The 13,060-nt window shown below is 42.0% G+C and overlaps 1 protein-coding gene across 4 annotated transcripts in view; it reads left to right on the top strand.

Moving 5' to 3' along the window:
- The first annotated feature begins 3,534 nt into the window (after positions 1–3,534).
- TTC8 (tetratricopeptide repeat domain 8) overlaps positions 3,535–13,060 on the top strand; it is a 60,946-nt gene continuing 51,420 nt past the window's right edge. The window contains exons 1-2 of one of the 4 annotated variants that reach the window (XM_051826184.3): positions 7,137–7,347; positions 7,764–7,882. Coding sequence is in view for 3 of the 4 variants with exons in the window: in XM_002719609.6 (XP_002719655.4) it covers positions 7,234–7,347 (114 nt within the window). In the remaining variant the exon portion in view is untranslated. Of the gene's footprint in view, positions 3,727–7,118; positions 7,348–7,763; positions 7,883–13,060 lie in introns of those variants that run through there. The other 3 variants (XM_089322071.1, XM_002719609.6, XM_002719610.6) reach the window with 3 other exon arrangements.

The raw sequence follows: 13,060 nt of genomic DNA on the forward strand, positions 1-13,060 counted from the left end.
AATAAGATGGAATCAGAGGCGGTTGTCACACAAATAGAATTTATACCAAAAGGGTTCTAATCTTACTTCAATTCTTCAAAATTAATTCATTTTTAGGCCTCAGAATCTGATTTTCAGACTACAAGAAGTTTGATAGAAAAAGCAATTGAGTGTAATCAACTCTCTTTATGTGCTTAGTTTAAACTGTTTAGGCTGTCTTATGTGATATGACTCCAAGGGCCTTGATAAATATTCCTAAGAATGCCTAGGTAAATCGTCTTAGTGAATGTGTAATTGCCTGTGAAATTCAGACTTAAATAAGCAAATTTAGAGGGAAAGGGGATGTATAATAAGCGCATTTTCACTTTAAGATCTTTGCCAAAATAACAGGTGATAACTTCATTGGAGAGCTACAGAGGAAAACAGATCTTGGCAGATGGTCAGTAATTTGAGGTTAATGTAATACAGCTCATGTACGGAAATTGGGAAGTATTTTATTTATTTTCAGTGTAATAATGCTTTTTGATTTGGAGTTTGCTAAGGTAGTAGCAGAGTATGTCTCACTAGATAATGAAAAATTGTTGTGAAAGTATTTGAAATGCCAGTAACATTGAATTGTGGCCACTTCGTTGCATGTAATAATTTTCCTATGAATACAAGTTCACATAAGTTTTAAGATGAGAAGAACATGAATATTTGTGAAAATAGTTACACAAGTTAAAACTCTGTTTTACAGTCATAAGTATTGACCTTCACCAATGGCATTGAATATAGACAAGGCAGAAAGGGTATATTCCCTATATGCTGGAATTAACACACAATGAAGGTAGCATTCCAAACTACTGAATCAAAGTATCCAATAAATTACAGAATACAAAATAAGTTATTTTTAATTTATTTGTCCAAAATAAGTTATTTTAAATAACAATAGATTTTCTACACAAAACAATTTTCTAGATAATTTTCTCCAATGTGGAGATAATAATTTTGGCTCTGCCCTCCCAACAGACAAACCTCTTATTGTATTCATTGCAGTAACTAGAATGTTCTAAACAATATTAAATAATAATAATGCTAGCATAGCCTGTTCCAGATTTTACTCAGAATGCTTTTAAGGGTGCACTCTTGAGCTCAATGTTGGCTGTTGTTAAAGAGAGGTATACTTCAGCATACTAAGAAAATATCACTGTATTCAAAGTTTATCAATAGCATTAATTTCCACTTCTATTCATGAGAGGAAGGAGTCATTGCTCTATTTACATCTCTGTAGCCTAGACAATGCCTGACACAGGTACGCATTCAATGAATGCTTGTTGAATAAATAACCAATTCTCAAAATAAGATTATGTCACGAAGACATGTGAAATGTCAAAGAAATCATATGGAAAGAGTTAATTTGAATTCTAAACAATAAATAATAATTTATCTAGCAAGATTGGAATTATTTTTGTCATATGTATTATATTCTGTGTATTCTGTTTTATATATATTATCTTTTCCATCAAAACTCTCACCACATTGCCCTTGTTTGATGAGAGACATAAACTGGAGTATTGTCATAGTGGGAAAGGATCTGGCAAACATTTCTTGGGCATTTTTCTTTCTATAGCTTTGGATATCTTTTTTTTTTTTTTTTTGGACAGGCAGAGTTGGACAGTGAGAGAGACAAAGGTCTTCCTTCCGTTGGTTCACCCCCAAAATGGCTGCCACAGCTGGTGCACTGCGCAGATCCGAAGCCAGGAGCCAAGTGCTTCCTCCTGGTCTCTGATGCGGGTGCAGGGCCCAAGGACTTTGGCCATCCTCACTGCCTTCCCGGGCCACAGCAGAGAGCTGGACTGGAAGAGGAGCAACCGGGACATAATCCGGTGCCCCAACCGGGACTAGAACCCAGAGTGCCAGTGCCACAGGCAGAGGATTAGCCAAGTGAGCCAAGGTACCAGCCTGGATATCTTTCTCCAAGCACTTATAATAAGTATGTTGTTGTTCACTGGCCCTCCAGAAAGTCAACAAACAAAATGCTTTAGCATCCCTGAAAACTGTGCCATGACATTTGTGCTTGACCCATCCACTTTTATTTTGACTGAACCACTTCTACCTCTCTGTAAGCCATTGATTTTGCTTTGTGTTCAGGATCATACAAATAAAGCTGTGTTTCATCTCCTATTTCAGTTATTTGTAGAAATGCCTCAAAATATTGATCTCTCTTGTTTAACATTTCCATTCGAAGTTCTTGTCTTGTCTGCAGCTGATCTGGGCACAACAGTGTTGGCACTGGTTGAGCAGAAAGGTTGCTACAGTTGTTTCGATCAAGATTGTTAAGTTTAACCCACTGAGCTATCTGTGGTATTGGCTATTATTTCTGCTGTTTATCAACTGTCTTTTTTCATTTATGGCATGTACAAAATTATTTTTTTCTGACACTTTTATATGGATGGTCTATGGGTTTCATTTTTCAACAGCATCTCATCCTTTTTTTTTTTTTTAAAGATTTATTTATTTTATCTGAAATAATTACACAGAAAGAGAAGGAGAGGCAGAGAGAGAGGTCTTCCTTCTGCTGGTTCACTCTCCAATTGGCCCCAACAGCTGGAGCTGCACTGATCCTAAGTCAGGAGCCAGGAGCTTCTTCTAGGTCTCCCACATGGGTGCAAGGGCCCAAGGACTTGGGCCATCTCTACATAGCAGAGAGCTGGATCAGAAGTGGAGCAGCCGGGAGATGAACCAGTGCCCATATGGGATGCCGGCACTGCAAGTGGCAGCTTTACCAGCTATGCTACAGTGCCGGCCCCATTTCATCCCTTCTTAAAATGAGCTGTCCATTTGTAGACTGATGATTTACTTGGGGCATTGTTCCCATAAACTTTTTGTAAAGCACCAGTGATTTTCCCATTCTTCCACCTAAGCTTCAACATAAATTTGATGTTTGTTCCTGCCTCAATTTTAGCTGAATTCATGTTTTTCTGATAGGGACTGTTTTCAATCTGGTGTCTTTATCCCTCTTAGTGCCTGTACTTAATATTTTTTATGAGTTTCATCCATCTTGTTTGTTTTTTTAATGTAGAATTTTAATCCTTAAATCATACAGCAAATGCATATTACATTCTGAATGAAGACTCTGAGGCATGAGGTCATTATATCCCTTTCCCCCAAACCCCTACAACCAGTGCATGGTATATTTTCATCACTGTTTTATACTAATTCCTAATTTAACAAAACACAGCTTGTAAATGCTCTTTCCCACTACCTTCTTTTTATGTATAAGTACTGTTGGAGTCGTACCTGTCTCCTGTTCACCTCCACCTTCTTATCAAAAGGCTTGGACAAACGCTTGTTGTATAGGACAATATCCCATTTTATACCTATTTGTTTTGCTTTTGGGTTATGTTAAATATCCTGAATAATTTCAACTTAACTTTTAAGAAAATTTAACCTTGGCATTTAAAGGCACATTATCTTAATTGTATTTATTTGAAGGTGGGTGGGGGGAGTGTTCTCATTTGCTGGTTCTCTTGTTGATTACCTGAAATAGATGGGGCTGTGTTGAGGCCAGATCCAGGAGCTGGAGATGCAATCCAAGTCTCCCACGGGGATGGCAGGAACCTGATTACTGGATCCATGACCGGTGCCTCCTGGAGTCTGCACTGATAGGAAGCTGAAGTCGAGCTGGAGCTGCAGCCAGGAGATGAACCTGGGCATTTCGATATGAGAAAGGAGGGACTTCAGCATGAGGCTAAATGCCTGCTGCAGGTATTTGATTTTAAACCTGATTAACCTAAAGAGATATCTAGTTGCTGGAGAGTGAATGATAAGGATCGATGAACTGAGATCTTATTCTGATTGTGAAACTGACCCTTTCCCAGGGATTAAGTTGTTTCTCTACACATCATTTTCTCCAGTAGGAAAACGATCCTATTCTTTTTTTTATAAAAGATTTATTTATTTGAAAAGCAGAGCTACAGAAAGAGGGAGACACACACACACACACACAGAGATAGAGATAGGGAGAGAGAGAGAGAGAGACAGAGATCTTCAATCTACTGGTTCATTTTCCAAATGGCCACAACGGCCAGTGCGAAGCCAGGAGCCTAGAACTCCAGTCGAGTCTCCCATATGGCCCAGATACTTGATCCGTCTTCCACTTCTTTCCCAGGTGCATCAGCAGGGAGCTGAATCAGAAGTGGAGCAGCCAGGATTAGAACCGGCACCCATATGAATGCTGGTGTCACCAGCCCAGTAATTCCTGTGTAGCCCCTTTACTACGAATTGTCACATCTACTGTTCTTCCTATTACTGGAGTAACTTTTATTTTTTCAATAATGGTTTTGTTTCATTAATTGGGAATGATAAAAATGTAACAAAATCTATGGCGCAGCGGGTTAACGCCCTGGCTTGGGGCCGGTTCTAGTCCTGGCTGCTCCACTTCTGATCCAACTCTCTGTTATGGTCTGGGAAAGCAGTAGAAGATGGCCCAAGTCCTTGAGCCCCTGCACCCACGTGGGAGACCCAGAAAAAGCTCCTGGCTCCTGGCTTCGGATCGGCACGGCTCCGGCCATTGCAGCTATCTGGGGAGTGAACCAGCGGATGGATACCTCTCTCTCTGTCTCTACCTCTCTCTCCATAACTCTGTCAAACAAGTAATAAATCTTTAAAAAAAAAGTAACAAAATTTTTATAAAATCATAAAACCAAATAAACATTTATAAAATGTGACGTGCTTAACATGATTCAGTTTTTGAAACAGTCCACAATTTTCATAGAATTGACTTCAAAAATTTTTTATTAATATATATTTTTCCACATCACCACATCGGTCTTATTTATATTTTTTAAGGCCTCCCATCCGCTGGTTCACTCTCCAGATGCCCTCAACGAAGCTGGAAGCCAGAAATCGTTGTCTCAAGTGGGTGGTAGGACACAACCCTTTGAGCCATCACCTGCGGCCTCCCAGCTCCCTGCATCAGCAGGAAGCTGGAATTGAGAGCAGAGCTGGAACTCAAACCTAGGACATCCTATATGGGATGTGGCACCCCAACGGGCGTCTTAACTGCTAGGCCAAGTGTCTGCCCCCACCCCATTTGACTTGTGAAAGAAAGAAAAAAATTATCAGTTTCCTGAAAGATGCTAATATGAATTAAATGTTCTGAAGTATTTCAATGCCTTTTTTGTTCCACATTTATGAATTTATTTGAATGCTTATTTTCTCAGTTATCAGAATTTTGCTTTTATCTAGGAAGTTGGCAATAATCTCAATATTTAGAACTCAAACATAATGGTTAAGTCCTGGCTGCCTTGTTAGACTAACTTGGGAAACTTAAAAACAAAAACGAAGCAAAACTGATGACCCAGCTTTATCTGAAATCATTTAAGTCAGCATCTTTAGGGAGAGAATCTGGGCATCTGTCATTTAAGGGAACTCTCAGCCATTCTACAAAATACCTCACTGGTACTCTCAAACCTGTCATGGTCATCATAAACAGTCTTGAGTTGTCAGGAGGTGAGGGAGACGATGATGGAATGGAATGTGGTATCTTCAGGGAGCTCCTGGAGCGGAAGAGGTTTTGATAGAAAACTACTGAAACCCAAATAGACTGAGGTTTAGTTGATAGCAATGTATCAGCATTGATTTCTTAGTTGTGACAAATGCACCATGATAATTTGAGATGTTGACAATAGGGAGACCTGAGTGAGGAGTACACGGGAACTTTCTGTACTAGCAACTTTTCCGTGAATCTAAAATGTTTATTTAAAATACCCGTCTTAAAGGGAGCCAGGGTTGAAAATCACTCACACAGGAATCTGCTTTCATTGTGCCAGAGCACCAAGTGATCCTGTGAAATACTTAGCCCAATTGTTGATCTCCAGCACAGATCTTCCTAATAACCCGAGCCCCACAGTAGGCGGCTGACTTAGGTCCTTTTGACAGATTACATTTCTAGAAGCACTTCCAGGGAAAGACAAATAGATGGATTGTGATACACATTCCTGTGGGAAGAAAATTCGGGAAAGACTGCTTTGAAAAGTAGAAAAAAAAAACCCTCACAATCCATTTCTATATTTAGAAATGAGTTTCATTTATATATATATATATATAAACTATATGGATTAAATATAAGGTGTGTGTTATGGCACCCTAGTGGTTTGAGACAATTGTGATTTTTCTTTGCTAAGAGTGTTGCCAATTCTTCTGGTTTTTAATCTACAAAGGAGATTTAGACCTGACCAGAAAGTTATGCAGTATTGGGTTTTTTTCTCTCCTACCCCTCCCAGTGTGAGGCAAGGAAAAAAGATCCCGAGACTTCCATAATGAAATCTACGTGGATTAGCCACGGTCACACTTTTCTCCTCATAACCATTACCTTAAAAAATATTTGTCAACTGCGTAAATCCTTGGAGGGAAGTCAGCCGCGCCTCAAGAACTCACTCCGGCACAAGTAAACTAACAGTGGCAAACAGCAAGTGCTTGGAAACAGTGTTTCACAGAGCTCCTTTAAAAATGTTTTTGCATACATTATCTACTTGGCAAAAAAAGAAAAAATTAAAATCCAGACTCTATGCATCGCCGAATTAATAAATGGTACGAACAGCCTGCAGTCACCCAGATCACAGCTCCAGCCGCCTGCCTCCACGAGACTCTAGAGAAACCATCTCGCTGAGCCCAGATCGGTCTCCCTGTAAAATGAATGGGCTGCACCTTGCGATCGCCACAGTCCCGCGCAATTCGGACATTGCGATCCGGTGAGGTTGACCCGGAGACACACACTGCAGAGTTCTAGCACTTAAAACCTAGGGTCTCGAAGAAGCTGTTAACACGTTTGTTTCTAGAGAGGGAAGGGTGAGAGGCATCGGGAAGTGCGAACCGGAGGAGTGGGACGAAGACTCGACTCCCAGACCGTCCTGGCCCGCGTACAGGCTGCTAGGCAACGGCGCCTCCAGAGGGGGTGGAGGACCCCCCCAGGCATAGGTGTCTAAGTCACTGCCTCATTGTTTAGCCTCTTTGCGCCTTCTCGAAATCAATGACCTTCACAATTACACATTTTTTTTCCTTTGCAGCCAACTTTTGGCAATCCCCGTAGCTGAATTCCGCTCTCGGTGGGTGCTCCTTTTTTCTGTTGTCAGGCGCGACACAGGCACCTCTCCGGCAAGGCCCCGTCGCCGCGCGTTGCCGGGTAGAGCCCGGCGCCGCCGGCCCCTGCCTCCCTGCCCACCGCCCTCCCTGGCCCCGGCTCCGGTCCTTCGCCGGCAGCCCTGCGCCGCCATGGGCTCGGAGATGGAGCCGCTGCTCCTGGCCTGGAGCTATTTCAGGCGCAGGAAGTTCCAGCTCTGCGCCGATCTGTGCACGCAGGTGCTGGAGAAGTCCCCTTATGACCAGGTACCGGCTGGATGTTGTCAGCCTGCAGATACCTAAGCCGTGAGGCTGAGGGCTCTGGGGGATGCCCGTGTCCCCGGGTAGGGAGTATGGGGAGGAAGGCCCAAGGCTAGCCTGGCCTAAGGCCCGCAAGCCACCGGGAGCGAGGCTCCGTGCAGCCGTGGCGGGCGGGTCACGAGTTCGGGGCGCTGCCCGGTCCGCAAACTTCGGCTTCCTTCCCTCCAAGTGTCCCAGAGTTAGAACCCTGCATTTCCCGTTGATGAGAGACCTTCATAACCCATTTGTACTTGCCTGTCGATGGACTCTTAAGTTCTCAGCGTGTGCTTTGTTAATTTCTTTACAAAGATGTGTAAACACAGATTTGTGGCTCCTCCACTCCCTGTTAACATAGTTGCCTTTTTTTTTTTCTCTTGGATCAGACGTGTGATTCTGGTGTCTCATCTTTAAACAGTTGTCCAAAGCGGCTGCTTTTGGGGCCACGAGTGCAGCTCGAGGCCAATGGCCAGGTTAGAGGAATGAGAGTCTAGGAGGGGAAAAGGTACATTTATTATTACATAAGTACCTGAGCCAGGGATGTTATCATGGTGGGAGGGAGGGATGGGAAAGAAAGTTTCCTTAAAAGAAGTAATGGAAATGACTGGAAGAGAACTAGAGCTGCAGTGATAGTGACAAGCTAATATACTAATATCTAATATACTAATATACCACCCGTGAGAGGTAAGGACGGGCAGATCCTGGAAAAAGCAGAAAAAGGGGAAAATGGAGACAAGGAGTAGAACAGTGGCAGTATACCCGTGCTTCTACTCAATGCAGAATATTCTGATATAATTCTGGTCCCCCAGCTTTTTCTCTAGTGGTGTTGCCTTGGAGATGTATGAAAAAAAGGGAAAATGGAGGGGAGTTGCAAAAGCAGAGGCCTGGGTGTGAACGTTGTTACTAGGTTCTGCTTTAGTTCCCAGCAAACAGATGGACCATAACCTGTGGAGGGGAACCTTTCTCTTTGAGACGGCACAGCTCCCCTAGCGCAACCCCCTTGGTGAGGATGGCGAGCTAAGTTCTGTTTGTGTTCGTTCGTTCATATTTCTGAATAAGACTATGTTTCTGTAGACAAGCATTTTTCCAGGTGTGTGTCTCAGCACAGTAGTGCCATTGGTGCTGCTAAAAAAAAAAAAAAAATCAAATCCCTGATCAAATATGTTTGGAACCACGAAAAAACGTAGACCCCTTAATCTGTTTAATCTCTGTACCAGGCATTGCTGTAGGCACAATGGTTTGTGAAGACGTGATGTGCTGTTTCCATTCTTCCATCAAGTTGGGGTAGTTTTCATTCTGTGTTGCCCAGAACGCTGGTCCCAAGAGCTGCTCAGTGAAAGGAATCTTTCTCATTAAATGCTTTTGGGCAACGTACATTCCCTTTGTAGAGAAGCAAGATGCACACCAAAGGCTCCTAGAAGTTTTTTTTTTTTTTTTAATAAGCAGAACCCAATTTTTTTTGCCCATTTTTGACTAATCTGATAGTTCTGAAATTTATCTGACTACTGATTCTGTTTATTTAGCCTAGGGCAAAAGTCAGATACCTTCAATGTTTTCCTGGGGAGATGTCACTTTGGGAAATGTCGTGGGCAAGGCAGAAGTGTATTTAATGGTGATGGCCCTATAATCTACAGTGTACAGTGACATTCTATACAGCATTTATGAACTGATATTTTGTTTGTGCTAGGCAGCATGATCAGTACGTCTGTGTTCATTTCAATGACTTTTTATGACAACGTGCTTGCTGCTTGCCAAGCATCAATTGTGATGCTTAGACTAACCTTGCAAAGTATAACAAAAATAATAGCTAACATGTATTGAGTACATATATATACTGTTTCAGGTTTGGTACAATGAATTTTATATGTTATTTAATCTTCAACTATCTTATGAAGTTGATTACTGTTTTGCTCATTTTTAAACATTTTTAAAGTTTTTTTTTAAAGATTTATTTTATTTGAAAGGCAGAGTTACAGAGAGGCAGAGAGAGAGGGAAAGGTCTTCTATTCATTGGTTCACTCCCCAGATGGCTGCAATGGTCAGAGCTGCACCAATCTGAAGCCAGGAGCCAGGAGATTCCTCCAGGTCTTCCACTTGGGTGCAAGGACCCAAGGACTTGGGCCATTTTCTACTGCTTTCCCAGGCCATAGCAGAGAGCTGGATCAGAAGTGGAGCAGCCAGGACTTGAATCGGTGCCCATATGGGATGCTGGCTGTGCAGACCGGGGCTTTAACCTGCTGAGCCACAGCATCGGCCCCTGTTTTGCTCATTTTACAGATTGAGCACTAGGAAGTGCAAAGTAAAATAAATGTCCAAAATTACAAAGCTAGTAAGCCTCTTCCCTTTGTCTGTGTATGCAGTATGCTGCTGCTTTGGCTATTCCGCAGCCTTTTGTTTCAGCTGTTTCTGAACTTTGCCTGGTACGTTTTCCCATCTATTGTGCCTTTTCAGGATTTCAGCTAACTGTACTAAGAATTTTGACCTATCTGTGTACTTAGATTAAAAACTCTGCAAAGTGCGAAAGTCGAGTCCTCCCTGATTTTTTTTTTTTTTTTTAGATTTATTTAATCTATTTGAAAGGCAGAGTTACAGAGAGGCAGAGGCAGAGGCAGAGAGAGAGAGAGAAGTCCTCCATCTACTGGTTCACTCCCCAGATGGTCACAATGGCTGGAGCTGTGCCAATCTGCAGCCAGGAGCCTGGAGCTTCCTCCAGGTCTCCTATATGGGCGCAGGGGCCCAATGACTTGGGTTATCTACTGCTTTCCCAGACCATAACAGAGAGCTTGATTGGAAGTGGAGCAGCTGGGACCTGAACCAGTGCCCATATGGGATGCCAGCACCACAGGTTGAGGATTAACCCACTGTGCCACAGCACTGGTCCCCTGCCTTTTTCTGAAAAAGTATTTAAAAACAATATTTATCATAGTGTTGATATAATTAATGAAGAGCTTTCAGAAGATTAAAAAAGGTCTCTTACTAAAAGCTTGAAAATTCTCTTTGCTTAGAATATGAATTCAGGATGGCAAAGCTGTGTGGCATCTTAGCACCTGTTATGGAGTCTGGCATGTGAGGGCTCTCATCAGAGGCAGAGAAAGCTCCCATATGTTGGTTTGCTCCCCAAATACCTGCAATGGCCAAGGCTTGGCCAGGCCAAAACCAGGAGCTAGGAACTCAGTCTGGGTCTCCCACGTTGGTAGCAGGGACCCACCTACTGGAGCTACCACCTGCTGCCTCTCTGACTGCTCATTTTCAGGAAGCTGGAATCTGGACCAGAGCTTTGACTTGAACCCAGACACTCTGTTATGGGATGTAAGCATCCCAAGTAACAGTTTAACTGCTAGGTCAAATAGCTTCTCCTCTGGGCATTCTTACTTTGTTTCTTGTTTGAAGGGTCATTTTTAAAAGTGGATTTAGAAATTCTGCATAGCAGCAGTTTTTGTCACTGATATTTTGTGTAGTCCTCTCACTGGACACTGATAGGAGGGATTTATAATCTATGGAGAGCTAACAGAGGTGATGAGAGCAGGAGCAGATGGTATTCAGCTCCACTGTGAGCTGGTTTATCTTCATGTACTCTTAGCCTCATGGGCATTTATTGCGACTTACAGATTTTCAAGTACAGTTCTAATGACTATTTGTGTGCCACCAATTAGGAGTAAGTGACTTGGAAGTGGTGCCTGGACACATGGAAAAACAAGGAAATTAAAGTATTTCTTCTGAGTGCCAAATGGATTCATTTTTGCTCTTGCCTTTTCTTATCCTCCAAACATAAGAACATATTCCTTTTTAACTGTTTTTGTTTTTGCTTGTTTTTCTCCCAGATGCAGAGATCCTCTAAAATGGTTTGATATTTGTTAATCTTCTTATAAGCTGGTCTAGGGAGCTTCAAACAGATAACATTTGGGTCCTTGATACATCAGCCTTTTGAGATGAAGCCCACCCATAAGGCTGTTTCATCTATGTTTATTTATCTTCTGTGGGATATTATTCTGATGTTGTACCATAAGCAGTCTTTCATTAATGCCTCATATTTTCCATTAGGTTGTCAGGATCTTACTTATTTTTGCCTCTTGCTAAAGTCAGAATAGTCAAGTTAGCCAGAGAGGAATGATACATGATGAAGCAGCAGATTTTCCTAGATACATTTTATGAGATATTTTCTTAAATATATTTTATGTATCTATAAAAGGACTAGAGGGTAGGTTGAATATAATGATATGGCATTTGGTAATGGGGAAGGGTTCCTGGAACACATGGCTTCTGAACTGTCTAATCCCAGGCACAGATAGGTAAGGGGCAGAGGGCAGGGTCTCTCAGTGTGGATGGTATTAATGTTCAGATATTAAGAACAAAGAGTGATAACTGGTTAATTTATTATAGTTTCCCCCTTTCTTGATTTAATACAGCAAGAATAACTGTTTCATAGCAAAGCATTGTGTTTTTTTCCCCAAATGTTGTTTAAATCGTGATTGAAGCAGTGATTAGAAGTTGCAAGATGTAAAAGGAACAAATGCAAAACAGTCCTCCAGACAGCAGTGTGACCTAGAGGGAGTGCTTGCTTCTGCAACTCATGTTGATCATCCTGATTAGTTGCTTAATCTGATTACTGTTCTTTGTGTTCCATATGCCAGATTCATGGCTTTAAAACCAGTCCTGATTTTTTTTTTAGCTCCATTATAATGAAACAGTTCATAAAACATGGACATTTCTCAGGCAATGGAGTTGTTAAATGACAGTGTGCTTTCATTAACAGGGTAGGTTTCTGGCAGATTTTTTGATTATTAAAATCAGTGATTCTGGGGATGAGAGCTTTAATTTTATATCAGAATGGGAATGGGAGACTTTCTACTTCACATTCTCCTCCTCTGCCTGCAGTGTCTGCTTATGCTGAGAGATGTCAAAGAAAAGATGGTGTTGTTGCTGTTGGAAATGGTTTGAAGGTAGAGAAAAGGCTGAAGGCCACTGGCTTCGATGAAGAATAGGGACCAGGGTTGCCCAGTGAGCTGTATGTCAGAAGTTGTTTGAGACAGTGTTCTGGTGATCCAAGCCAAAACACATCTTTCTGTGTGATTATCTAATTGGTTTCCTCCTTGGGGCCATGGAGACTTAGACCTAATGCTTTGATTCCATAAACTGTGGGGTTAGTTCATTTTGTGAATTTGTGCTCTGAATTATACAGATTACAATCCCCCTTGGCTGCTTGGTCACTTGATCTCCCCAGTCTTTCAAAATCCATCATTTCTCTGTTATCTTGTACTTTTTTCTTTCCTGTTCTTACTAAATCCTGAATAACAACTTGGCAGTTTGAAATGGTGCTGGGTCGACTGATTAGCCGAAGAAGTGTTGGTGACAATTAGCAAGTTGCATTGAGAATTATCTGGAGATTTATTTCTCTGAAGTTATAATAGCAGCCCAAGAGAAAGCTATATACCCTGGAGGGGAAGGGAGGAAGCAAACTGTTAGGAACTGAGGTTGGTGCTAGTGAGCTTTCGGTGGTTCTAGGCAGTGGCCCTCTGCTTACTGTGTCCTGTTACCACCTTGAAGGAGGCTTGGAGGCTACTTTTAACTTGACCTGCAGGAACTGAGAATCAGTTCTGAGTTCTGAAAAGGGGAGTAATACGTGGATTGGTGCCTCTCTGTTAACCTTATGCTTAGTCAAGTATAATGTATATATGAAAGAACT

Source organism: Oryctolagus cuniculus, chromosome 20, assembly GCF_051225735.1.
Source record: "Oryctolagus cuniculus isolate XC-2025 breed Fujian yellow rabbit chromosome 20, ASM5122573v1, whole genome shotgun sequence".
Taxonomy (NCBI): Eukaryota; Metazoa; Chordata; class Mammalia; order Lagomorpha; family Leporidae; genus Oryctolagus; species Oryctolagus cuniculus.